The sequence below is a fragment of the Papio anubis genome, chromosome 20 (genome assembly GCF_008728515.1).
Source record: "Papio anubis isolate 15944 chromosome 20, Panubis1.0, whole genome shotgun sequence".
Classification (NCBI taxonomy): domain Eukaryota; kingdom Metazoa; phylum Chordata; class Mammalia; order Primates; family Cercopithecidae; genus Papio; species Papio anubis.
The window spans coordinates 12,959,786-12,986,111 of NC_044995.1; the positions used below are offsets into that span (position 1 = coordinate 12,959,786).

At 52.5% G+C, this 26,326-nt stretch overlaps 1 protein-coding gene and 1 pseudogene across 3 annotated transcripts; both read right to left on the minus strand.

Moving 5' to 3' along the window:
• Positions 1 to 225: 225 nt before the first annotated feature.
• On the minus strand, positions 226 to 12,219 carry MZF1 (myeloid zinc finger 1). Of its 3 annotated transcripts, XM_009195560.4 has the most exons (7): positions 10,836 to 12,219; positions 10,330 to 10,499; positions 8,755 to 9,190; positions 8,123 to 8,306; positions 7,296 to 7,366; positions 7,079 to 7,199; positions 226 to 1,811 (listed from the first exon to the last, which is right to left on the minus strand). In XM_009195560.4, exons 2-7 carry the CDS (start codon positions 10,410 to 10,412, stop codon positions 379 to 381), a joined length of 2,328 nt encoding a protein of 775 aa, XP_009193824.1. In that variant the 5' UTR covers positions 10,413 to 10,499; positions 10,836 to 12,219; the 3' UTR covers positions 226 to 378. The 3 variants fall into 3 exon arrangements, with proteins under 3 accessions (XP_009193824.1, XP_003916325.1, XP_031515220.1); XM_003916276.5 differs by lacking the exon at positions 10,330 to 10,499; XM_031659360.1 differs by lacking the exons at positions 10,330 to 10,499; positions 10,836 to 12,219 and adding an exon at positions 10,538 to 10,816.
• A 6,146-nt stretch (positions 12,220 to 18,365) lies between these two features.
• Positions 18,366 to 24,766, minus strand: LOC101016918 (annotated as a pseudogene).
• Between the last annotated feature and the right edge of the window lie 1,560 nt (positions 24,767 to 26,326).

Consider the following 26,326-nt stretch of genomic DNA (forward strand, 5'->3'; position numbering starts at 1 on the left):
ACCTGCTGCTGGTCCGTTCCCTCAGTGTAAACCGGAAGCTTGGTATAGCGGCGGTCCCACACGCGGGGTAGGTCATGCTAGGAGCCACCTCTGTCAGGGTGAAGAGGGGTGTTGTGGAGAGGAACTTGCACAGGAACCATGTGGTTGCAGAGGGAGCACACCAGCCCAGCACTGTGGGGGTTGGAGGGTGAGGAGTGAAGGACACACAGGTGGGGAGGCACTGAGTGGGTGGAGACCCAGTTTCCATCTACTGTTTATTGGACACCTACAGTGGCCAAGCCCTGGGCGGACCTGCTTATACTTATGTAATCGCCAGCCTCACAACAACCAGGTGAGGTAGGTGTTCTGACCAGGGCGGAGACTGCGTCCCGACTGGAGCTACTCGGCGCTGTGGATGCGCTGGTGCTGAATGAGCTTGGTGCTCTGGTGGAAGCGGCGGCCACAGTCCTGGCAGGCGAAGGGCTTCTCTCGTCGGTGGGTGCGCAGATGCTGCGTGAGTGTGGGCCGCTGGCGGAAGGCCTTGCCACACTCAGGGCATGCATAGGGCCGTTCGCCCGTGTGGATGCGCCGGTGTTGGGTGAGGTTGGCGTGCTGCCGAAAGCTCTGGCCGCACTCGGGGCAGGCGAAGGGCCGTTCGCCCGTGTGGATGCGCTGGTGCTCTGTGAGCCGCGAGACCTGCGTGAAGCCCAGGCCGCACTCGCCGCAGTGGTAGGGCTTCTCGCCCGTGTGTGTCCTCTGATGACGCGTGAGCTTGAGGCGCTGGCTGAAGCGCTGGCCACACTCGGGGCAGGCAAAGGGTTTCTCGCCTGTGTGTACGCGGAGGTGCTGCGTGAGCGTGGGCCGCTGGCGGAAGGCCTTGCCACACTCGGCGCAGGCGAAGGGTCGCTCCCCGGTGTGGATGCGCCTGTGCTGCGTGAGGTTGGAGCGCTGCCGGAAGCTCTGGCCGCACTCGGCACAGGCGAACGGCCGCTCGCCACTGTGCACGCGCCGGTGCTGCAGCAGCACTGAGCGGCGGCCGAAGCGCTCGCCGCACTCGACGCAGCCGAAGGACTTATCGCCCGTGTGTACTGCCTGGTGCTCCAGTAGCACGGAGCGCCGCGCGAAGCTCTCGCGGCACTCGCTGCACGGAAAGGGGCCGGGAGGCTCGGGCGCACCAGGAGGGGCCGAGGGCGTAGCGCCAGGGCCCGGAGGATCGCCGTGGATCCGCTGGTGCTGCAGCAAGTTGGAGCGCTGCCGGAAGCTCTGGCCGCACTCAGCGCAACGGAAAGGCTGTTCGCCCGTGTGCACTCTCCGATGCTCTTCCAGGCGCGCGCTGCGCACGAACCCTTGGCCACAGTCGCCGCACACGAACGGCCGCTCCTCGGTGTGCGTAAGCTGGTGGCGCAGCAGGTGCGAGCTGCGGCTGAAGCTGCGGCCGCACTCGCTGCACACGAATGGTCGCTCACCCGTGTGGATCTTCTGGTGCCTCAGCAGGTTGCTGCGTTGGCTGAACACCTTACCACACACGTCGCAACGGCCGCCCCTAACCACCCCACCCCCAGTGCTGGGGCGGCCCCGGCTCCGGCCCCTGGGGGAGCGCCAGCGGGTGGTGACCAGGGCAGGGCCCACACCGCGGCAGGGATCCTCCTCCGTGGGGTCCTGCTCACTCCTCAGATCGCTGGGGAGCACAAGCGCATGCGCAAAGCCACCTTCGCGGGAGGGTGATTGGATCTGGCCCGAAAGGCCAGCCATGCCGAGGTCCCAGGGGACGTGGAGGTGAGGGCTTACACTACCTGGACCTGCAGAGACGCTGTTCAGCTGCAGCGCAAACCCTGTGTGCACAAGGGGACCATTCATTCATGACAAAATGCCCACCGTGCCCGGACCCACGTCAGCCCTGGGGACACAGTGTGAACTACAGGGACCTGAAACTGACCAATGAGGCAGACGGAGGTGACAAAGGCAGGGGTAGGGATTCCATCTGTACAGCCTTCCCTGATGAGGTGATAATGAGACAGAACCCAGTGCAAGGAGGAAGACTGGGCTTTGTGAAAAAGCTTTCCAGGTCTGATTTAAGTTGGAAAAAATCATTTTTGGAAGGGCTGTAGGGCAAGCGTGGGGGCACTGTCTAGGTGGAAAATGATGGTCTCTGCAAATGCAGGGAAGTGAGTGGGTCTCGAAGGCTGGAGGTAGAGCCAACAACAGTAAGAGGGTGCGGGCTCCTGGATGGTGGTCTAGGGTTTGGATGTGCCTTGCTTGTGATGTCTGTGGGGGCATCTGAGGAACACAGATTTCGTGCAGGCTGTGGGGAAACCTAAGCAAGGGCTCTGGGGCATACACATGGCACACAGAACCCAGGGCCTGCTAGTGATCAACACAGGGGTGGGTGTCTACAGAGGAGAGAAGTCGGTCCCAGCCACACTGTGAGCACTCTAGCGTCTGACGCTGGGAGAAGGACGAGGTATCAGCAACTGCAACTGAGAATCAGGGCCTGGAGAGGGTGGAAAACCTGGAGGAGGTTAAATTAAGAAGACTGAGAGAGCAGTGAGGGCTTTTAGTGGGTGAGAGAAAATCCATAAGCTGCCAAAGAAAAGTCAGATAATTAGAATACATCAAAGGAAATCAGCAAAAACCACATCAGAGTCAAAAGACAAATGGCTAAAAAATAAAAAAAATTAAATTAAAAAAAGGGCAAATGGCAAACTAATAAACTCTCCACAGGCAAAGGGCTAACTAACCTCCTGAGTAAACAGCTACAATAAATCAATAAGAAAGATCAATAACCTCATAGACACACGGGCAAAGGATGTGAACAAGACAGGAAATGTAAGTAATGCTTATATCCCATAAAATATACTCCATCTCCTCCTAGTAAGAAAAATGCACCCTAGGGCTGAAATCATCTGCCATTTCCACACCCTGACTGCAGGGACCCAAGTGTTCCTATGTATTGCTGGTGAGCATAAATGGGAAGACAGTGTGGCAAAATCCATCAAAACAGCAAATATCCGGCCGGGCGCGGTGGCTCAAGCCTGTAATCCCAGCACTTTGGGAGGCCGAGGCAGGCGGGGATCCGAGGTCAGGAGATGAGACCATCCTGGCTAACCAAGGTGAAACCCGTCTCTACTAAAAATACAAAAAACTAGCGGTAGTGGCTGAGCCTGTAGTCCCAGCTACTCGGGAGCTGAGGCAGGAGAATAGAAACGTGAACCGGGAGGCAGAACTTGCAGTGAGCTGAATCCGGCCACCGCCTCTCCAGCCTGGGCTGACAGAGCCAGACTCAGTCTCAAAAAAAAAAAAAAAAAAAAACAGCCCACACTTTGATCAAGTAATTCCATTTTTAGGTACTTCTTCAACAGTTGTGCTCCTCCTTGTACTAAAGATTACAGGTGTGAGTCACCGCACCCAGCCCATGTATGTTTTATAGAAGAGGAATGGGGCTGGGTCTTGGTGCTGCTAATCCATACTGGTGAGGCCAGGCGGATCACGAGGTCAGAGATGGAGACCATCCTGGCTGACACGTGAAATCCCGTCTCTACTAAAAATACAAAAAGTGGTCAAAGAGCGTGTGGCTGAAGCCTGTAGTCCCAGCTACAGGGAGGAGCTGGCCCGGGGAGAATAAAGTGAACCAGGCCGGAGCTTACAGTGGGCGAGATAAACCACTGCACTCCAGCTTCCCCTAGGCGACAGAGGGAGACTCAAAAAAAAAAAAAAAAAAAAAAAAGGGAATGGAGCCAGGCATGGTGGCTCACGCCTGTGATCCCAGCACTGGGAGGCCAAGGTGGGTGGATAAGCCTGAGGTCGGGGAGTTCGAGACCAGCCTGACCAACATGGAGAAACCCGTCTCTATTGAAAAAATCTGAGAAATTAGCCAGGTGTGGTGGTGCATGACTGTAATCCCAGCTACTTGGGAGGCTAAGGCAGGAGAATTGCTTGAACTGGGAGGCAGAGGTTGCAGTGAGCCAAGATTGTGCCATTGCACTCCCAGCCTGGGCAGCAGAAAGCGAAACTCCATCTTAAAAAAGGGAATGGTGACGCTGGTGGCTCAAGCCTGTAATCCTAGCACTTTGGGAGGCCGAGGCGGGATCACAAAGGTCAGGAGATCGAGAGAGACCATGGTGAAACCCGTCTCTACTAAAAATACAAAAAGATTAGCGGTGGTGGTGACCTGTAGTCCCAGCTACTCCAGGAGGCTGAGGCAGGAGAATAAAGTGAACCGGGGCCCGGAGCACACAGTGAGCAGTTAAGCCACTGCACTCCAACCTGGGTGACAGAGCCAGACTCCGTCTCAAAAAATAAAAAATAAAAAAAAATAAAAAAAAGGAATGAATCTGTGTCTGTAAATGTCTTTGCTTCTGTATGTACAGAATCTTTTTAGAAAGACACATAAGAAACAAGCAATGTTGGCTGCTGGAGAGTAGGACTGTGTGGCACAGGCAAGGAAGGGGCATTCCACTGTATACTGTCTTGTGCCTTTTGAAATCCTAACATATGAATGTATTAGCTATTCAGAATGTTCTGAAGAAAACATAAAAAAGACCTCTCTGAGCCAGGTGTGGTGGCTTAAACCTGTAATCGCAGCTACTTGGAAAGCTGAAGCAGGAGGATCACTTGAGCTCAGGAGTTTGAGAACAGCCTGGGCAAAATAGCAAAACCCCGTCTCTTTAAATAAAGCAAGACTCCATTTCATAAATAAATAGATAAACCTCTCTTGCTGCAAAGAAAAGGCACAGTTTTATTCCCAAGATTCCTTTTCTTTTTTTGAGACTGGGTCTCACCCCCATTGCCCAGACTGGTGTGCAGTGGCACGATCTCAGTTCACTGCAGCCTTGACTTCCCTGGCTTGGGTGATTCTTCCACCTCAGCCTCCCAAGTAGCTGGGGCTACAGGTACGCGCCACCATGCCAAGCTAGTTTTTTGTATTATTTTTTAGTAGAGATGGGGTTTTGCCATGTTGCCCAGGATGGTCTTGAACTCTTGGACTCAAAAAATCCACCTGCCTCGGCCTCCCAAAGTGCTGGGAGTACAGGCATGAGAGACTGCACCTGGCTAAGAAGATTCTACAAACTCAGGAGTTGGAGGCACCTGGTACCTCTGGCCATGTAGGTGAATGGGCAGGGCACCAGCCAGGCTGGAGAGGCTGTTTCAGAAGCAGATGCTGGGCAGGGCTGCTGCTGTGGGCTCTGTCCGCACAGAATTCTGAGCCAACAGTATGTACTGCCATGATTGACTTCTGGATTTCTTCTCCCATCCTGGCAGAAGGCTATGTTAAGGGTGAGAAACCATACTGAGAAAGTCAGGGTTGTTAGGTAAACAGTCCCATTGGACGCTGAGATGTCAATCTCTCTCCCAAGGATGCTGACAGGAGGCTGAAGGTACCTTCCTGTAGGATTCAGACAATGGAATGAAACATGCTTACAGTGGAGAGTGCCCCCAAACTGGCCTAGCCACATTGCCCTATGGATCTGTTTGCAGTATGCACTCATACTCAAGCTGTTTGCTCACATTCCCTAAGAAAAGGGTCTCCTTGGGGAGTGGGGTTCCCCCATGTCCCTTCCAGCCAGTAATCCCCACATCTACCTGCTCAGAGCTGTCAGCCAGATTTGTGGTGCCCCTCTCTTGCATATAAGCCAACAACTAGGAAAGAATAGAGACCACACTATTTTTTTAAAAAGTTACTGCTGTTCTCAGAGAAATAAGGATAGACATTACAAGTGAAAGAACAGGAGGCAGCTAAAAAGATGAACATTCAGAGAATGAAAACACTCTTGGAAATTAAAAATATGTTAGAAGAGGCCAGATGAAGTAGCTTATGCCTGTAATCCCAGCACTCTGGGAGGCTGAGGTGAGACAATCACTTGAGGCCAGGAATTTAAGACCAGCCCTGGAAACATAGTGAGAACCTGTTTCTACCAAAAAATAAAAAAATTAAAAATGAGGCAAGTACAGTGACACATGCCTGCAGTCCCAGCTACTTGGGAGGCTGAGGCAAGAGGATCACTTGAACCCAGGAGTTCGAGGTTACAGTGAGTTATGATGGCACCACTGTGCTCTAGTCTGTGTGAAAGAGTAGACCCTAAAAAAAAAAAAAAAAAGCTACCAGAAATGAAAATGTTAAGAAGGTCTGAAAGATACAAGTGAGGAAATTTCCTGGGAAATAGAGTAGGAAGACGAAGGAATGGAAAATTGGAGTGAAAAGAACATAAAAGGATTAATCCTAGAGGCCAACAGCCAAGTAACAGGCATCTGAGAAACAGGGAACAGAGGAATAGAATGGAAGGAAATAAACATTTCAAGGCAGTTTCTCAGAACTGAGAGATGTGAATTTCAAACTGAAAAGGCTCACCAACAATAGTAATCAAAAAGGTTTGTGACTGTATTAATAAAAAGAATTCTTCCAGCCAAACTTCAATCTAATGTTGAGGGTTAGACGATGTGTTTCAGATATGGGACATCTCAGAATTTTATCTCCCACACCAGAACACCCAGAAAGCTGCACCAAAACAAAGGTGTGAACTAAGAAAGAGGAGACCCTGGGTCTCAGGAACAGGAAGGAACAGAACAGAAGATAGGGTGTGGGGGAACCTGGATGATGCCAGACAAAGGTGGTGGCTAAGAGGTAGATGGCAGGGGGCCTCTGGCCTGTAATGCCCGCATGATTGGGCAGGATTCCTATCCTGTGTCAAGGTCCCTCCTGCCCACCTGCTCTGTCTACTAACCTGCTGTCCTTGTCAGGTCCCAACCCTACCTGTCCTGATGCCTGATCAGCAGGATGCAAGCCTAGGAGGCCATCCAAGATACCAGGACTGGGAAAGAATATGGGTACGGGGAATACAGGCCCTACTTGCAAAAGATTTTACTGGGGTGGGGAGTTTCTAGAAAGTAGAGGGACTGTGGGATCAGTGGTAGTGGTGGGTGGCTTTTTTTGAGGACAGAAGATGCTAGAGGAGGTTGAACCTTACATGGGATGATCTAGGGAACGGGCAAACTTGGAGATACTGGAGTGAGAGGGCTGCCTGCATAGGGCGAGGAGTGGGGTCAGCGGAGATCGTGCTGTCCATGCAGAGGGCCTAGTCCCACCACACCCCATCTCACTTACCTGGGGAGAAGATGTCTCCAGCTTCCTCATGCCACAGGGCCCTGGGGTGCTCCCTCCATGGGGGACCCTCAGGCCCAGTGTTACTGTGGGGAAAGTCCTGGTCCAGCACTGTCCCACATCCCTGAAATCACAGTGGTCACTGCTCATCTGTGCCTGGCTGGGCTCAGGGAGCAACCCCCAGGGAAAGGAGGAGAACATGGACCTGGGCAGGACTTACCTGGGCCTCCTCAGGCAGGAGGGTGGGTACAGACTCCTGGGTGGCAGCTAGAGGCCCAGACTCCAGGAAATCTAGAGAGGAAAACAGATCAGGCAGCCTGAGCGAGTTTCCACCCCACTGCCCTTCTTAGTGGTGTGCCAGGTGCTGGGATGCAGAGAGGTGGGATTCCTGGTTGTGGGCTTGGGTTGGGGAGGGCAGTGCAGGGTAGCTGAGGGCCCAGCTTAGGGGCTGGGTGAAGCAGAGTACCCTGGAAGGCCAGGGGTTGAGCTGCAGTGGGATGAGATGGGCTTAGGTCTGTGCCCCTGTAGCCTTACGTGAACCATGCAGCAAGATGGTCAGCGGGGATCAGAGGTATTGTACAGGGGTCCACACAGGAATGGCAGGGTGTGAGCAGCTAGTTCAGGTGCCCTGCCTGGGAGGTGAAAGGGGTCATACCCCTAACACTACGAGGTCATCCCTCAGCAGCTCCTAATTATACCAAGGCCTGCTGTCTGTTCCCCAGTGAAAAGCAGATATTGCCTAACGGATCTCCTTGGGGACTGAATACCACATGCCATCAGTGCTGGGAAACCCCAACAGCCTGCTCCATGCCAGGGGGTTCATGGGTACAGGGCTGTGGCAGTCAGGCTTGGTTTGTGAGGGGTAGTGACAGTGCTGGCTGCAGTGGAGGGGAGACATTACTGGGTGGAATGTGGAGGCTACTGGCACATGGAAACCATTCCATTTATGACAAACCTGGCCCAGTGGACTTCAGACTGACTGCTCAGGCCAGGCTCCCTGGCCCACCCAACCTGACCTTAGGTGCTGCCCACACTGCATGCTCTCACCTGAGTCCTCTGTAACCTCTGGTTCCTCTTTCACCTGCAGGCCCAGTGGTGCTTCCTGCATAGTCCTAGGAGGTGTCTTGGGCACAGGCTCTGGAGTTGGAGGCTCAGTTTGAGGTAGGGGCTGGAAACTGGAGGGCTCCATCTTCTCTGATAGGACCTCCTGGCCCTGCACCTGGACTGTGACCTGGGGAGATGCCCCCACCATCAGAGGTCCTACCAGAGAGTAAGGCTGGCCGCAGAGCTCACTGTAGGATCCCAGGGGCCCGCCTTGTAAATAACCTACTGACTAGGTCCTCCAAGGACCCACCTCCCCTAGTCCCTGAGCAAAGAACGAAGGGACCACCTGCAGTCCCTCCCCTGCTGTGACACCCAGAGCCTTGCAGTACCTTCCCCATATCCCCCTAGCCTGCAGCTCCTATGTCTATGTGACTGCAGGTGATGCAGGAATGGGCTGCAGAGTCTGGCCCTGGAATCCCTTTGCCCTGGGCAGCCTTGCACAGGGTCTCTGTTGCAGGTGGCCACTTCTGTACCACAAGGGAGAATGTGTGTCTGGCAAAGCATGGTGCTACCCGGGGTGAGGCAGAGCTGGATGATGCTCCAGTCCTGAACCCCATTCATGGTCACTCACTCACCCATCTCCGGGGTTCGCCCGGCTCCCGGCGCAGCCCATCTACTAGGGCAGCAGCCTCCTCGGGGCTGCCTGGCCGCTGCCCCTGCATACGGGCCTGGATCTCAGGGGGCAGTGCGCCCAGGAACTGCTCCAGCACCAACAGCTCCAGCATTTGTTCCTTGGAGCGTACCTCTGGACGCAGCCACTGGCGACACAGCTCTCGGAGCTGGGCCAGGGCCTCTTGGGTCCCTGTGGCCTCCTCATAGCGGAAGCACCGGAAACGCAGGCGTGCAGCTTCAGGGCCTGGGTCCCATAGGGCAGCCTCACCCTCCTCCTCAGAGTCCTCTAGCTTCACCATGACAGGCCTCTCCTCTTCTGGGGGTGCTCGGTCTGGGGAGCCCAGCACCGCAGGCCTCATAGAGGGTACCAGGTCAGGTATCTGAGGCCAGTGTCTGCCCCTGGTGAAGAAATAGGATGAGGCTGTTGCAACAGGAGTAGACAGTGAATGCTTCACTACCTAGTCTATCCTGTACTGTTTGATCCTCAGACCTACCCCATGTGGAAGACAGATGAGGAAAGAAGCAAAGAAAGGCCATTCACACCCCACAGACTTACGCAGCTGGAAGCCCTCCCTTAGCCACCTGTATCCCTGGTCTTCTCTCCACTTGGGCCTGTGCAAAGTCTCTGATAGTCTCCGTGCTCCAAACACAGGCTTTTTTTTTTTTTTTTCCTTTGTGACAGGGTGTCACTCTGTCGCCCAGGCTGAAGTGCTGTGGTGAGATCATGCGTCACTGCAGCCTTGACCTCCCAGGCTCCAGAGATCATCCCACCTCAGCCTCCCAAGTAGCTGAGACAACAGGTGTGTGCCACGACATCCGGCTAATTTCTTAATTTTTCTGTAGGGATGGGATCTTACTATGTTGGCCAGGCTGTTCTTGAACTCCTGGGCTGAAGCAGATGATCCTCTTGCCCTGACCTCCCAAAGTGCTGGGCCTTACAGGTTTGTTCCACCATGCTGGCCCACAGGCTGTTTTTTAGGTCTAGAAGACACTTCTTTCCCCTGCATCCTTCCCTTCTACATGTGCAATCTCATTCCTGCGCTGCAGCTCTCTCTTTTACCAGGTGGATGGCATCTATACACCTACAGCCTGGGCATCAGCATCACTGATGGCATCTCCCCCCACCCAACACCAGCCCTCACTTCACCTTCTACTCGCTCATTTACTTAGATTTGGCTCCTCACTTGGGCCTCACCATCATTCCCCTCCCAGCCTGGAAGCCTCGCTCCACCTAATCCTTCATGTCAACCTGTGCAGTCACCTGTATGGCTCAGCCCCAAGGCAGCACCCTCTCTCCCTACTCAGTCTCATCTTCTGAGCCCAACATCACACTAAACAATGCCCCATCTCAGCTTCATGATTTAGGTGGGGTTGGAAGAGGATGGGGGAGCTTCGCAAGGGGTGGGGGTGGGGGTCGGCAAAGGCTCCAAGACCGCTGGAATAGGAGCCTCCAAGGAAGTCCCGAGATTCTGATTCCGCCCATCTTCAGGTCACTGTGCCTTTGAGAACTTGTTTCCGCATCTGCAAGTGGGGCTGACCTCCCTCCTCGCGCTGTTCCTTCTGCAGCTGCGGCTTTGTGAAGGAATCTGCGTTTATGAAGGGGATGGCGCCGCAGAATCATCCCCCCGTGGGTGGCATTGATTTCGAGGGTCGCCTGATCCTGGGGGCCAAGCCTCCACTCTTCAAGGTGCCAAGTCAACCTGAAACCCTGGGAGAAACTTGGGTCATAGCCAAGATGGTAGGTACCTACGGAGGGGTCCGAAATACACTTCCCAGAAGTCCAGGCGGCAACTTCCGCTCCAGCGTGCCAAGGTAGGTCGTGAAGACGCCTAGGCAGCCGGGGGCGGGGCTCCCAAAGCCTGTCGTCGTGGCAACCAGTAGTGATTGACAAGCCTCTCGCTCTAGCCCTGGGCGCTCCCGTAAGGAGTGCCCGGATTCCTTCCCTGCGCTCCCGGTCTCGCTGGGCAGCCGGAATCCCTGAGTCTGCAGCCACCACCCCGGTCCCCACCCTAGCCCTCCCGGTTAAGAGGACCACCGCCCTCACCTCGGCGCTCAGCGAGCCGCTCCGCGCTCCTGAGCACGCGCAGTCTTCGACTTCCCCACCCGCTGGACTACGTCTCCCAGGATGCTCCGCGCACCAGCTCGAGCGCCTCCTTGCCCTTCCCCTACCCTCGCCTCGGTTTCTACACCCTCTCCTCCCGTCCCCTAGCGGTGGTCGCAATCATCAGGTCACGCTCCTGGCCGCTTCTTCCCATGCTCCCCGCCTCGAATCCGTGCGTCGACATGCGCAAGCCTCTCGGGGAAAACAGACTGCAGTACCGCCTTCCAGATCGCGCATGCCCCCCACCACATTTTCCGCAATTCTCTACGGGCCTTCCTGAGATTAGCAGGGTCCTGCACCAATCACGGCCGTCATTGGAACGCCGTTGGCGCCCCACCGCGTCTCCATGGCAACTCCCTGCAGGAAGGGGCCTCTGCTACTTCCTAGGCCGCAAAATGGAGAAAGGCTTGGCCCGATGCTTTCCGGGAGATGTAGTCGGCAGGGTCCTTCGTGTGCACGTGCGTGCGCGGCGCGATTACGTTCCTCTGTGATCATGGGCGAGGGGCGGGCCCTGAACGTCTCCATGGTAACCTGGGGACCCGACCCGACATCGCCTGGGCAAGCCGGAGACGTGGCGGGCGTTGGAAATGCAATGGGACATGTGGGATGAGGAGGTGGGGAGGGGTACTGGGTCAGAAAGATGCCGATCGATAGAAACAGCGAGGAAAGACAGAGACAGAGAGACCAGAGACTCAAGGGCAAGGAGAGACGAAGGACAGGCGGGAGGAAGAGAGACAGAGACAGACCCACAGACTGGGAGGGCCGGAGACTCGACGCGAGGAGAGACAGTGAAAATAAGTGAACAAACATAGAAACACGGGTCCAAGTTATAAGAGGGCTGAGTGGATCAGAGGGTTAGGACCTGGCAAACTGGTGTCAGAACAGTTAGCAAGAGAGAGGCAGATCAGAAAGGGATGCAGATGAAAGACACACAAAGAAACGCAGAATGGGTTCACAGAGACAAGAAATGCAGATATCCAGACTCACGAGGCAGACAAGAAGGGAGAGGGACAGAGACAAGAAGGGAGAAAAGGGATAGATATTAGAGATACAGTAAGATGGACTGACAATTTTCAAAGACCTAGAGAAAGATGACAGCACCAAGAGAGGGAGAATCAGAAGTAGAACTGTTAGGAAAACTTAGGAGTCCAGATGCTGTCCAGTTAGATGCTACCTTGTAAAGGCTGATAGATTGCAAATGCTTTCTGCCCATTGTATCGCTTTGTAGCCCACTAAGCAGTTTTGTATCCGACTTCGTGCTTTTATTTCTTTTTTTTTTGTTTTGTTTTTTGACGGAGCCTCGCTGTCGCCAGATCTCGGCTTACTGCAACTCCACCTCCCGGGGTCAAGTGATTCTCCTGCCTCAGCCTCCCGAGTAGCTGGGACTACGGGCGCGCACCACTACACCCAGCTAATTTTTGTATTTTTAGTAGAGACGGGATGGCATCATGTTGGCCAGGATGGTCTCGATCTCTTGACCTCGTAATCCGCCCGTCTCGGCCTCCCAAAGTGCTGGGATTACAGGAGTGAGCCACCGCGCCCCACCGACTTTCTTTTTTTTTTTTTTTTGGCAGTCTCACTCTGTCGCCCAGGCTGGAGTGCAGTGGTGCAGTCTCGGCTCACTCCAACCTCCCTCTCCCAGGTTCAAGCGATTCTCCTGCCTCAGCCTCCCGAGTAGCTGGGACTACAGGCTGCTCCACCACACCCGGCTGATTTTTGTACTTTTAGTAGAGATGGGGTTTTACCATGTTGGCCAGACTGGTCTAGAACTCCAGACCTCGGGCGATCCGCCTGCCTCGGCCTCCCAAATTGCTGGAATTACAGGTGTGAGCCACCGCGGCCGGCCAGTGTTCATTCTTTCTTTCCTATCTTCCTAGAATCATCTTGCTGGTTCCCTCAGTACGATAAACAAATCTTTGACACATGCTCACTGAGAGTCATGTTTTTAACCGTTTTGAAATTATGTTTGGCAGTCTGAAGGGAACCTGTTCTTCGGGCTAGGGGACAAACAGGGAAAAAGAAAATAGTGACACATACCCAGGAAAGGGAGGAAGGGAGGGTGATGTAAGACAAAGACATTAGGCGGCGAGAAAGTCAGCCTTTGGTCCGAAACAGTTTCTGGCGCCCCTGCCTGGACTCTGTACGGTGCAGCCTCGTTGCCAAACTACGTTTTCCGGCAGGCCCCGGGGCGCCGGGCGCCGGGCGGAGAGCATCGCAAGGGGCGGGCCTGACGCAGCCTCCTCGGTGCCCGGCCGTCGCCAGGCAACCTTCCCCCTTCGCGGCCGAGACTGAGCCTGGGCTCGGCCTCCTCCGGGAAACTGCGCTGAACTGCGCTGTGAGGCGGGGCGATGGAGAAGGGCCGAAGCCCCCTCAGGCCCAGCTAAAGCAGACGGCTCGCACTGCGACCCGAAGGTGAGGGTGATCGGCCGCGCTGGGGCCCGGCTTCCGGGGCAGGAGTTGCGGCCCTTCCGCTTGGTTCGGTCCGGGAACTGGGATATGAGGCCACTGCGTGCACAGCTGGCACGCACCCGAGTGGGTCAGTGGGAGCCATCGTTGGCCCCGCGGTTCTCTGGGAAATGCAGACCCGGTAGGCGGGACGGTACCCGCCTCAGGCCATACTGCGCAGGTGCTGATCTGAGTCTGGGTCCCTCCTGGGTCGAGGAGTTCTTTTTTTTTTTTGAGACGGAGTCTTGCTCTGTCGCCCAGGCTGGAGTGCAGTGGCGCAATCTCGGCTCACTGCAAGCTCCGCCTCCCGGGTTCACGCCATTCTCCTGCCTCAGCCTCCCAAGTAGCTGGGACTACAGGCGCCCGCCACTGCGCCCGGCTCATTTTTTCTATTTTTAGTAGAGACGGGGTTTCACCATGGTCTCGATCTCCTGACCTTGTGATCCGCCCGCCTCGGCCTCCCAAAGTGCTGGGATTACAGGCGTGAGCCACCGCGCCCGGCCTCGAGGAGTTCTTTGACCCAGATCTTCGTGGAGGCGTGTTCGCCCGGCCCTAAGGCCCCTTGCGGGCCTCCTCGGCCTTACAGCGCTTGTCCGCTGTTCGTACCCCTTCCCTCCTCTGTCTTGGAAATGTAGTCTCGAGGGAGGAGCTTGGTCATCCACCCAGACTTCGTGAGGCCCCCGAGCTTGGGGCTGCCTGTTGAGAGTGGGAGGGAGAGAGTGAGTGAATGTGTGGGTGAATTAATTTACAATTATGGGAGAGCAGGCAAAGGTATGAATGTGGGAGAGAGAAGGATGGGCCCAAGAGTGGTTCAGATTTCGGTGCTTTCCCCAGGCTTGACCCTTCCCCAGTCCACCCGCCTTTCCCTGTCTCCCTAGCTGAAGGCCCTGTGGGCTGTGCCTCCTTGTTTCAAGGCAGGTGCGTGGTCCATGGAGGTACTCATCATAGGTGTAGTCACTCCACAAACAGAACGGTCAGGCCGCATTTGTTCATGTCTTTTTTTTTTTTTCTTCCTTCCTTCTTTCCTTCCTTCCCTCCCTCCCTCCCTCCCTCCCTCCCTCCTTTCCTTCCTTTCTTCTCTCTTTTTTTTTTTTTTTGAGACGGAGTCTTGCTCTGTCGCCCAGGCTGGAGTGCAGTGGCGCGATCTCCGCTCACTGCAACGTCCGCCTCCCGGATTCAACCAGTTCTCCGGTGTCAGCCCCCCAAGTAGCTGGGATTACAGGCACACGCCACTATGCCGGGCTAACTTTTTTTTTTTTTTTTTTTTGAGACTGAGTCTTGCTCTTGTCACCCAGGCTGGAGTGCAATGGCAGGATCTTGGCTCACTGCAACCTCTGCCTCGCCTCCCTGGTTCAAGCTATTCTCCTGCCTCAGTCTCCCGAGTAGCTGGGATTACAGGCACCCACAACCACGCCCGGCTAATTTTTGTATTTTTAGTAGAGACATGGTTTCGCCATGTTGGCCAGGCTGGTCTCGAACTTCCGACCTCGTGATCTGCCCGCCTCAGCCTCCCAAGTGCTGGGATTACAGGCATGAGCCACCGTGCCTGGCCTGTTTCTGTTTTTCACACGCACAATTAAAAAAAAAAATCTGTTTTGACCAGGTATTACATTCACATGGTTCAAAATGTAAAAGAGATAAGGTGAGACAGACACACAATAAATAAATAAATACGGCGGGGGATGGCCCTCTCTCATAAGGTTGTGTTTGAAAAGAACTGCAGAAGGTGAGGGGAAAAGCCATGCAGATAACAGGGAAGAGCACCTGCTTTGGGCCAAAGGAACCACAGGAACAAAAGCCCCTTTGTAGCTGGCACAGTGGCTCACGCCTGTAATCCCAAACTTTGGGAGGCCGAGGCGGGTGGATCACTTGAGGTCAGGAGTTTGAGACCAGCCTGGCCAACATGGTGAAACCCTGTCTCTACTGAAAATACAAAAATCAGCTGGGCATGGTGGCACACACCAGTAGTCCCACCTACTTGGGAAGCTGAGGCAGGAGAATTGCTTGAACCTGGGAGGCAGAAGTTGCAGTGAGCCAAGACTGCGCCATTGCATTCCAGCCTAGGGGGCAGAACGAGATTCTATCTCAGCAAACAAAACAAAAAAAGCCCCTTTGCTCTGTCTGGAGAATGTGGTCAGGAGTGAGCAGAGTAGAGGAGGAGGCTTTGAGTCTTACAAGGGAACCAGTGAGGACTGTGGCTTTTACTTGAAGGCCTGGGAGGGCTCCAGCAGAGGTCAGGATCTGACTTAGGTTCACTGAATCATTCTTGATCTGGTATGGAGAACCATCATCCCCTTCTATCCTTGGGTACTCCACGGTGGTGGTACCAACTAGGGAAGCTCTCTTCTGTGTTAGTTTCTTTTTTTTGTATTTTTTAGTAGAGACGGGGTTTCACCGTGTTAGCCAGGATGGTCTCGATCTCCTGACCTCGTCATCCACCTATCTCGGCCTCCCAAAGTGCTGGGATTACAGGCTTGAGCCACCGCGCCCGGCCTGTGTTAGTTTCTTATTACTGTTGTAATATTACTACGAACTTAGTGGTATGAAACAACATAAACTTATTATCTTAGAGTCCTAAAGGTCAGAGTCTGAATTCGGTTTTACTAGGCTAAAATCAAGGTATCAACAAGGCTGGTTTCTTTTGGAAGTTCTGGGTTTCAGTGATCACATAGCCTTCTCCTAAGTCAAATCTTCCTCTGCCTTTTTTTTTTCTTTTCTTTTTTTTTTTCGAGATGGAGTCTTGCTCTGTCCCCGAGGCTGGAGTGCAGTGGCATGATCTTGGCTCACTGCAACCTCTGTCTCCTGACTTCAAGCAATTCTCCTGCCTCAGCCTCCCGAGTAGCTAGGATTACAGGCGCGTGCCACCATGCCTGGCTAATTTTTGTAATTTTAGTAGAGATGGGGTTTCACCATGTTGGTCAGGCTGGTCTCGAACTCCTGACCTCATGATCTGCCCGCCTCAGCCTCCCAAAGTGCTGGGATTACAGGTGTGAGCCACCACGCCTGACCCCTCTGCCTCCTCTTATAAGTACCCCTGTGATTATATTTCGGGGCCACTGGAATAACTCAGGATAATCTCCTTATCTTGAGATTAATTTACAAAGTTCCTTTTGCCATGTAAGGTAATTTACTCCTCGTTTCCTGGGATTATGATATGGACATGTTTAGGTGACCTTATTCAGCTTCCCACACTGACATTTGCTGTCTCCAAGTGATAAGTGTGGAGATGGGTAGTTCACCTCATCCTGCCTGGGAGGTGGCTCAGGATCTTTTGATTCTCTTGGCTTCCTCTTGTGGTTTTAAGAGATTCCTGTGGAGCCCTAAGGAGTTAAGAGAACATGGAAAAATGGGCTTAACTGGCAGGAACAGAAACGGGTAAACAGGAGCAAATGTCCTGAGAAATGGGGTCAGCTGCAAATGGCTCACTTGCACGCAAGCATCATGTCTGCAAGCACTGAACCTGAGCAGCATGACCTTGTAAAACTTCCCTCTTGCTTCTTGGCAGACAGGCTTCCCTCTTCTTTTTTTTTTTTTTTTTGAGACGGAGTCTCACTCTGTTGCCCAGGCTGGAGTGCAGTGGCGCAATCTCGGCTCACTGCAAGCACCGCCTCCTGGGTTCACGCTTTTCTTCTGCCTCAGCCTCCTGAGTAGCTGGGACTACAGGCCCCCGCTACCACGCTCGGCAAATTTTTTTGGATTTTTAGTAGAGACCGGGTTTCACTGTGTTAGCCAGGATGTTCTCGATCTCCTGACCTCGTGATCTGCCCGCCTCGGTCTCCCAAAGTGCTGGGATTACAGCCGTGAGCCACTGCGCCCGGCCCCAGGCTTCCCTCTCTGTCTTGCCCGTTGCTCCCTTGCAACATTTTCTCTCCATTTTCTCTAATAAATCTGCCTTTCTAAACTCATTACTGTCTTGGAAGATTCTTTTACCACCTGCATGCCAAGGCCTCAGGCAGCCATTTACCATGACATTTTGGTGGCCCACATAGGGACTCTCCCTACAGGAGACTCTCTCCCCTCTCCCTTCCTACTTGAGATCCCTGGTGGACAGTGTGTAAGTGTGTGGAGACAACTGAAGGTCTCTGGCCAGGGATACACTCTGGTGAAACTGAAAGGTGTCCTGGGAGGCTGAGGCGGGCAGATCACCTGAGGTCAGGAGTTCGAGACCAACCTGACCAACATGAAGAAACCCCGTCTTTACTAAAAATACAAAATTAGCCTGGCATGGTGATGCATGCCTGTAATCCCAGCTACTCAGGAGGCTGAGGCAGGAGAATCACTTGAACCCGGGAGGCGGAGATTGTAGTGAGCCGAGATCTCACCATTGCACTCCATCCTGGGCAACAAGAGCAAAAGTCCATCTCAAAGAAAAAAAAAAAAGAGAAACTGAAAGGTGCCCATTCAGAGGTACCTAACCACCACTACCTGCTCTGGAGAGGGACCTAAATTCACTTTCCTTTTTCAGCCTTCCAGCAACCAGCTCCCAGTAGCCCTCTGGTAATTGATGGCATCTGGCCAGGGCTGCTCCATGGTGTTGCTTGAACGCCAGGGGGTCAACAGAGCTGGCTGCCTTGCCTGGAAGGGAGAAAGACTCTCCTATCCTTCTCTGGTCAAGAGTTCCAGAACTTTATGTGTGGTGCAGGTAGCAGTGACAGCTCATCTAGGGCAAATCCACACACGTTTTGAGTGACTTAGACCTTCTCACTCTAAATTCTCCTGTGAAGAGCTGGCCATCCTGCTCCAGATGTTTTAATCCAGGTGATCCCAAACAGCACCGCAACAGTGAGTCTTCCCTCAACCTCTTCCCCTCAGTCCCTGGGCCAAGCACGCAGTTAATTCGTGCCTGGACTGACCTGGGACTGCCCACCCTAGTGGTCATCCCAGGGTAAGGCACCCTAGCTCTGGGAGGTTTTTTATTTTTTGTTGTTGTTGTATTTTCTTATTTTATTCAGATAGCACTCTGATCACACATGGTCCAACAACACTCAAATAATAAATCAAATATAATCAGATGTTAAAGATTGGTCTTCAAACATCATAGTCAATGATGCCACACTTGCCTATGATCTCTCCAACATAAAACCACATCAACACCTCAGTGGCCACCAAACCATTCAGCACAGCTTCCTTAACTGTGAGCTGTTTGAAGCTACCAGTCTGAGCACTAATGACTATTTTCTTCAGGCTCTGAACAGCTGTAGGGATCTCAGCAGGGGTGGAAGGAACCAGCTCAACCTTGGCGTAGTACCAAAATGTGGCCAATTGAGGCTTCGAGTAACTCACAACAGCGTTCACCAGCGCCGGGGTCTTCTCCACAAGGTTACGGACAAATTGGCCATGGCTCTGGGATGAAAAGTCCGTCGCCCTGAACGGCCGGTAGAGGTTTTTTCTTTTTTCTAGTTTATTTATTTATTTAGACACAGCGTCTTACTCTGTCACCCAGGCTGGAGTGCAATGGCGCCATCTGGGAGGTTTTTTCTAATAGGCAGGACGCCCCTTTAGAAAAATGCACCTCAGGGTCCTTTAGCAGATGTGAGTAGAGTACTTTTCGTGGTAGGATGCCCCAAGTGAAAATGTGGCTTAACTAGCCCCAAGCAACTTGGTTTCCCTGTCACACAATTGGACAGACCCTGTCTAGTCCCTCAGACTCACCTCTGGGCTGCATTCTAAAACATTGCAGGACCGTGTGTGGTGGCTCACACCTGTAATCCCAGCACTTTGGGAGGCTAAGGTGGGCAGATCATGAGGTCAGGAGATCGAGACCATCCTGGCTAACACAGTGAAACCCCATTTCTACTAAAACAAAACAAAACAAAACAAAACGAAATTAGCTGGGCATGGTGGCGGGTGCCTTTAGTCGCAGCTACTTGGGAGGCTGAAGCAGGAGAATCGCTTGAACCCAGGAGGTGGAGGTTGCAGTGAGGTGAGATCATGTCACTGCACTCCAGCCTGGGCGACAGAGCGAGACTCCGTCTAAAAAATAAGATAAAATAAGATAAAAAATAAAATAATGGAACAAATTTGACCCCCAAAGTCTCAAAAAGAAATGCTTAAATGCTTAATTTTCCTATGCAATGTGTCTTGCCTGCTTTACAAACTTCTGGGTCAGAAATTCAGGCCTCTGAATGAGACCCTTGCCCCCAGTACTGTTTTACAGCTCGACCTTTTCTGTCGTAACTTCTGTAAATGGTCCGAAGTTCTTTATGTCCAGGATTTCATGACTGTCTCTCTGGATCCCAATCCCTGCCAAATCTGTCGAATGTGCTTGGCTAAATTATCTCGCCCCACTGACTCTTCTGACATTCTAGATAACCATTCCTTTATCCTCTTCTGCTTTCCCCAACCAGCCTCCCAAAATGCTGGGATTATAGGCATGAGCCACTGCACCCAGCCAAGAGGCCACCCCCGTGCATGTCACCTTCATGTTCAACTGTACCTACTCCATCTGTTCCTTGTCCCTCACCTCCTTGTCATCTCAACCTTGGATGTCATTTTCCAGTTCCGCCTCCTTTTCAGGGACCCTTGTCCCCATTCACATACTAGGTTGTGGGTCACTTATGATCCCACTTGAGCTCCAGACAAGGTTCTGCTGCTCTGAGACATGGCAAATGGAGATGTAGGAACCATCAGAGTCCATGTTCCTTTCCCAGTGTCTGACCTGTCTCAGCTAGAAGCTAAGGTTGTCTCCTTTAGCCAAGACCCTTCCTGTTGCATAAAAAGATCGAGAGGACTTACCATTTTATTTAATAGCACTTGGCAGGACATTTATATGATCTTTACCATCTGTTGTACTCATGAGGAAAAGTCCTACCTCGGATCTCTAGCTCAATGATGGGCAGATGACGTTCATGCCCAGAACCCTCAGGAGTCTGGCCTGGGGAGAACGGCAGTTCCTGATGTTGATCCTAGATGGAGCTACCAAGAGGGAAACACTAGTAGGGAATGCTGTAATCATATGATTACTTGTTTAATTGAAGGCATGAAGAAGACTGCCATAAAACCAGTCAACTATGCCAAACTAAGAGAAGTAACACAGGGGGCAAATGAAAACCCAGCTCTATATTACTCCAGGTTGGCGGAAGCCATGAGAAAATATACTGTTATGGACCCTAAGAGCTGAAAAGGCCTAAGCATTTTGACTTTTCATTTTATTAGCCAGGCTTCTTCAGATATTAGACACAAACTGCAAACACTAGACCAAGAACCTCAAATTCCATTCCCCACTTTGCTGGACACGGCCTTCAAGGTCTTTAAATAATAAGATAAAATTAGATAGCCTTGTTAAGATAAAAACAAGGAAATATCGCAGGCTGAATGGGATAGGAAAGATCAAGAAAGAGATAAGTGGCAGGTTCACCACATGGCTGCTGCCATTGCAAATTCTCTGCCTATCCCAAGGGCCCCAGGCCAGCCATCAGGATGGAGCCTAACAGCCACTAAGGAACCCACTATCTGCTCTCACTATCATCAGCCAGGGCAAATCAGTTGGAAATACCCAAATCCTCCCCAGCCATATTCTGGTCCTCAGTGACCCTATCCTCACTGCAAACAGGCAGGGCATTGGAAACGGGACTGCCCCTCTCTGCCTTGCGCAGAAGGGCCATCACACAACCAGCAACCCCAGTTTGTGGGCCAGTTTGGGAGGATGGCAACCGCAAATGCCCCTACCTCTGTTCTTTGACTGAGAAACTTACGGAACTCAGAAGGCGGAAAGAGATGACTGATGGGGTCCAGAGGACATTCAGGCTCCTGTATTTATCGTCTCTATGGCTGAGCCTCAGGTATCCCTAACTGTGGCAGGGAATAAGATTGAGGGCTTTTTTGTTTTGTTTTCTTTGAGACGGAGTTTCGCTGTTATTGCCCAGGCTGGAGTTCAATGGCGCAACCTCGGCTCACTGCAACCTCTGCCTTCCGGGTTCAAGCAATTCTCTGCCTCAGCCTCCCGAGTAGCTGGGATTACAGGTGCCCGCCACCACGCCCAGCTAATGTTTTGTATTTTTAATAGAGACAGGGTTTCACCATCTTGGCCAGGCTGGTCTTGAACTCTTGACCTCATCATCCACCCACCTCGGCCTCCCAAAGGGCTGGGAATACAGGTGTGAGCCACCGCACCCAGCCAAGATTGAGTTTTTAATTTACACAGGAGCTACTTATTCAGCCCTAATTAGTGTTTTTGGTCCTGCCCTTTGGTGAAGGTAGGTGAGGGGGGAATGCTTTGAGTTGTCCTGGGGGAGGAGATTCTCCATTTCTGGTTTACAAGACCAGAGTATTAAATTATACTACAAGGACATTTTCATTTAAGTAGTTTATTTTCAGTTAGGGTAGCGAGTGGTGTAAGGGTGAGGAAGGTAGACAAGTACATGGTGGATGCTGTCTGTCCGATGGCAATAAAAGGATATTTGACTGGCTGTCCTCCAATTTATGTGAGTGGGAGCAGGTCAGCCACTAAGATTCAGAATAGCCATTGACTTAATGGCTGGAATATTATGCTTTGTTGTTTAGACGTGTTAAGTACGGGAATAACTGCTGGAATGAGAATGGAGAATATAAGGGCCAGTACGCCTCCTAGTTCGTTAGGGATGGATCATAAGATTGCATATGCAAACAAAAAGTATCGCTCTGGCTTAATATTGAGGGGGTTGGCTAAAGTGTAATTATCTGGGTCACTCAGGAGGTCAGGCGAAAATAGTACTAGAGTTATTAGAAGGAGGAGGAGAAAAATTAAACCTAGAATATCGTTGGTTGTGTGGTAGGGGTGGAAAGTGATTTTGTTGGGGTCTGATGAAACCCCTGAAGGGTCGTTAGATCCTGTTTCATGTAAGAATAGGACGTGAGGCGGGCGCGGTGGCTCAAGCCTGTAATCCCAGCACTTTGGGAGGCCGAGGCGGGTGGATCACGAGGTCAGGAGATTGAGACCATCCTGGCTAACATGGTGAAACCCCGTCTCTACTAAAAATACAAAAAAACTAGCCGGGCGCGGTGGCGGGCGCCTGTAGTCCCAGCTACTCGGAGGCTGAGGCGGGAGAATGGCATAAACCCGGGAGGCGGAGCTTGCAGTGAGCCGAGATCGCGCCACTGCACTCCAGCCTGGGTGACAGAGTGAGACTCCGTCTCAAAAAAAAAAAAAGACAAAAAAAGGAATAGGACGTGAACAGTTGCTAGAGCTATAATGACGAAGGGTAAGGTGAAATGGGAGGCAAAAAATTGTGTAACGGGGGGCTCTGTCAACTGAGAATCCGCCTTGGATTCATTGTTCAAAGGCAGTTCCAATATATGGGATGGCTGATGGTAGATTTGTAATTACTGAAGTGCCTCAGGATGATATTTGGAGCATGTAACCTATGAATACTGTTGCTATAGTTGTGAGTAGGAGGATAATGCCAATGTTTCAGGTTTCTAGAAATATAAATCACACATAGTATAAGCCTCGGCCAACGTGTAAGAAGAGGCAGATGAAAAATATTGAAGTCGGCCGGGCGCAGTGGCTCACGCCTGTAATCCCAGCACTTTGGGAGGCCGAGGTGTGCGGATCACAAGGTCAGGAGATCGAGACCATCCTGGCTAACATGGTGAAACCCCGTCTCTACTAAAAATACAAAAAATTAGCCGGGCGTGGAGGCGGGCACCTGTAGTCCCAGCTACTTGGGAGGCTGAGGCAGGAGAATGGCGTGGACCCGGGAGGCGGAGCTTGCAGTGAGCCGAGATTGGGCCACTGCACTCCAGCCTGGGCGACAGAGCGAGACTCCATCTCAAGAAAAAGTCATTGGGGGCCGGGTGTGGTGGCTCATGCCTGTCATCCCAGCAGTTTGGGAGGTCAAGGCAGGTGGATCATGAGGTCAGGAGATTGAGACCATCCTGGCCAACATGGTGAAACCTAGTCTCAACTAAAAATACAGAAATTAGCTGGGTGTGGTGGAGCACACCTGTAATCCCAGCTGCTTAGGAGGCTAAGGCAGGAGAATCGCTTGAACTCGGGAGGTGGAGGTTGCAGTGAGCCGAGATCATGCCACTGCACTCCAGCCTGGTGACAGAGCAAGACTCCGTCTCAAAAAAAAAAAAAAAAAGTCATTGGTGACTGGGTGTGGGAGGCTGGCTGGGCAACATAGTGAGATCTTATCTCTACAGAATAAGTTAGCTGGGTGTGGTGTTGCGCACCTGTAGTCCTAGCTACTTGAGAGGGTGAGGCGGGAGGATCACTTGAGTCCAGGAGTTTGAGGCTGCAGTGAGTCATGTGGCCACTGCACTCTGGCCTGGGGAACAGAGCCAGAGACTGTCTGAAAAAAAAAAAGAAAGAAAGAAAGAAAAGGGAAAAGATTGATATTGAAACAATTTAAAAATATTTTTTTCAAGTTTCTTTTTTTTCTTTTTCTTTCTTTTTTTTTTTTTGAAAAAAGGTCTCGCTCTGCTGCCCAGGCTGGAATGCAAGTGGTGACATCATAGCTCACTAAAGCCTTGATATCCGGGGCTCAAGTGATCCTCTAATCTCAACCTCCCAAGTAGCTGGGACAACAGGTGTGTGCCACTGCACTCAGCTGATTTTTTGTTTGTTTGTTTGTTTGTTTGTTTGTTTTCTGAGACGGAGTCTTGCTCGGTGCCCCAGGCTGGAGTGCAGTGGCTCGATCTTGGCTCACTGCAAGCTCCGCCCCCCGGGTTCACACCATTCTCCTGCCTCAGCCTCCCGAGTAGCTGGGACTACAGGCGCCCGCCACCACGTCCGGCTAGTTTTTTGTATTTTTTAGTAGAGACGGGGTTTCACCGTGTCAGCCAGGATGGTCTCGATCTCCTGACCTCGTGAGCCACCCGTCTCGGCCTCCCAAAGTACTGGGATTACAGGCTTGAGCCACCGCGCCCGGCCAGCTCCAGCATACTTTTTTGTTCAACATTATGGTGTAGACATCTCTCGCTGCCATCTGGGTCGTGGCTACTGGAAGTGAGCTTCTCAGGCTCTGTAGGTGTCTGCCATGGGGGAGGAAGGCCTTCCAGTGGAGGAGCCACCTGTTGGATCCCAGTACTGGCTGTACTGCAGCTGCTCCAGCCACTGTCTTGCCCTTCCATTCTGTCCCCCACATCCCTCTTCCTTGTGTCCCTCAGACTGCGTCCTTCACTTGCTCAAATGCTCCCTGGGCACTGGTCTTCTGCTGTTCTCCTGTCCCTAGGGGCAGCCTTCCTTGCCTGGGACTGGTGACAGCCCTTTGTGCCATTTAACCCAGTCTGGCCTGAACATGGGCGCTCTTCTTCCTCTTGTCCAGATTCCCAGTGCCAGTCATCCTCTTGAGGGCAAAGATGGGGAAGTTCAGGCTGTAGGTGCTCCCTGCCCGGTTTGCCAGCTGGTTAGGATGTGGAAGAGCCAGGGAAACTGTAGGGACAGTTTCCCCCACAACAGGTGGCCTTGCAGGGTGTCGGTGGGTGGAGGGTTGTGAGTGGTCCATGGCCCTGACTGGATGGGTATGAGTCTCAGGCAGATGGTGTGTGTGGCCTGAGCGAAGGCCAGGGAGGCTGGCTTCCTGCCCTGCCATGGTGGCTAACCCAGCATCCCTAGAACAGGAAGAGGTCATGATTATCAAGATGGAGGAGGATGAGGCTCCCCCACTGAATCCTGGACCCCTCTTCAATCCTTAGTCCCCGACCCTGCCACCTGGGCTTAGCAGGGACCCCTGGCAGCACTTCCATAGCTTCCACTATGAGGAGCAGTGAGCCCTTGAGAGGCCCTGGCCCAGCTGCATGAGCTGTGCCACCAGTGGCTGTGTCCTGAGGTGCTCTCCAAGGAGGGGCTGCTGGTACTGGAGCAGTTCCTGGGTGTCCTGCCACCTGCCATCTGGGTCTGGGTGGAGTCCCAGTGCCCTGAGAGCAGTGAGGAGGCTATGGCGCTGGTGGAGGACTTCACCCAGATGTTGAAGACTGGTGAGCCACAGGGGTCCAGGGGTTGGCCCGAGGGGTAAGGGAATCTATGAGGGGTCACAGCTCATGACCCTGGGCCCTGAGTGCCTCCCTCAGTCTGCCTGGGCCCTCAATATCCCTGTCTTGGGGAGGAGGACCTAGAAGCTGTGACACATTTGGAGACTTCTGCAGCCTCTGAGCCCCCCAGAGGCATGAGCTTGAGGTTGATGTGACCCCCTCTCTCAGGGTAGACCAGGCTTCCTTTCCCATCCTTCTTTCCTTCCCCGCAAGGTCACCAAGTGCCTGCCATATGCCAGGCCCTATTGGTCCAGCAGGGAAAGACACTTGCATTCATGGAGCCTAGTCTGGTTGGAGAAATGGACCACGAGACCATCAGTCACAGTGTAGGTATCCTTTCCCTGTAGGAGGTGGGGGGAGGAGGAGGTGAGCAAGGAGCCTGGCCTGGCAGGGAGCAGCTTTGTAGTTTCCAGTGCCTAACATCCTCACTGTAAGCTTGGGTTCCACACATGTGTGTACGCATTTGTGCTTGCGAGGGGGTGACAACTACAAGATAGGAGAGAAGGTTGGTTACAGCCGCCATTCGCATTTGTTCCTCTGTTCACTCGATTACTCATGCACAACTGTGCAGTGTCTTCTGCCTACTTGATTCTCTGTCAGGAGGTAGAAACTATATCACTTCTTTAAAAAGTACACCTTTACCAAGTTATAGTTGACATACCAAAAAAGTATACAATTCAGGGATTTTTAGTATATTCACAAGGTTGTACAACCATCACCACCGTTTAATACCAGAATTTAATTACAACCAAAAGAAACCTCATGCCCATTAGTAGTCACCCATCAGCCCCCTCCTCTAAGCTCCCGGCAATCACTAATCTGCTTTGTGTGTCTATGGATTTGCTTATTCTAGACATTTCATTAAATGGAATCACACTGTATGTGGCCTTTTATGTCTGGCTTCTCTCAGAGCATAATGTTTTCGAGGTTCACCCATGTTTTAACACGTCAGAACTTCATTTTTTTTTTTTTTTTTCTGAGACAGGGTTTCACTCTTGTTGCCCATGGCTCGATCTTGGCACACCGCAGCCTCC

Bases quoted from the DNA above. Each gene is read 5' to 3' on its own strand.
- MZF1 (XM_009195560.4), bottom strand. From the start codon at position 10,412: ATGATTCTGCGGCGCCATCCCCTTCATAAACGCAGATTCCTTCACAAA. The intron at 9,191-10,329 runs GTCAGCCCCACT...TTTCTTCACCAG, and splicing joins GGAACAGCGCGAGGAGGGAG to GGGCAGACACTGGCCTCAGA. The intron at 8,307-8,754 runs GTGAGTGAGTGA...GCATCTCCCCAG, and splicing joins CGGGCGAACCCCGGAGATGG to GTCACAGTCCAGGTGCAGGG.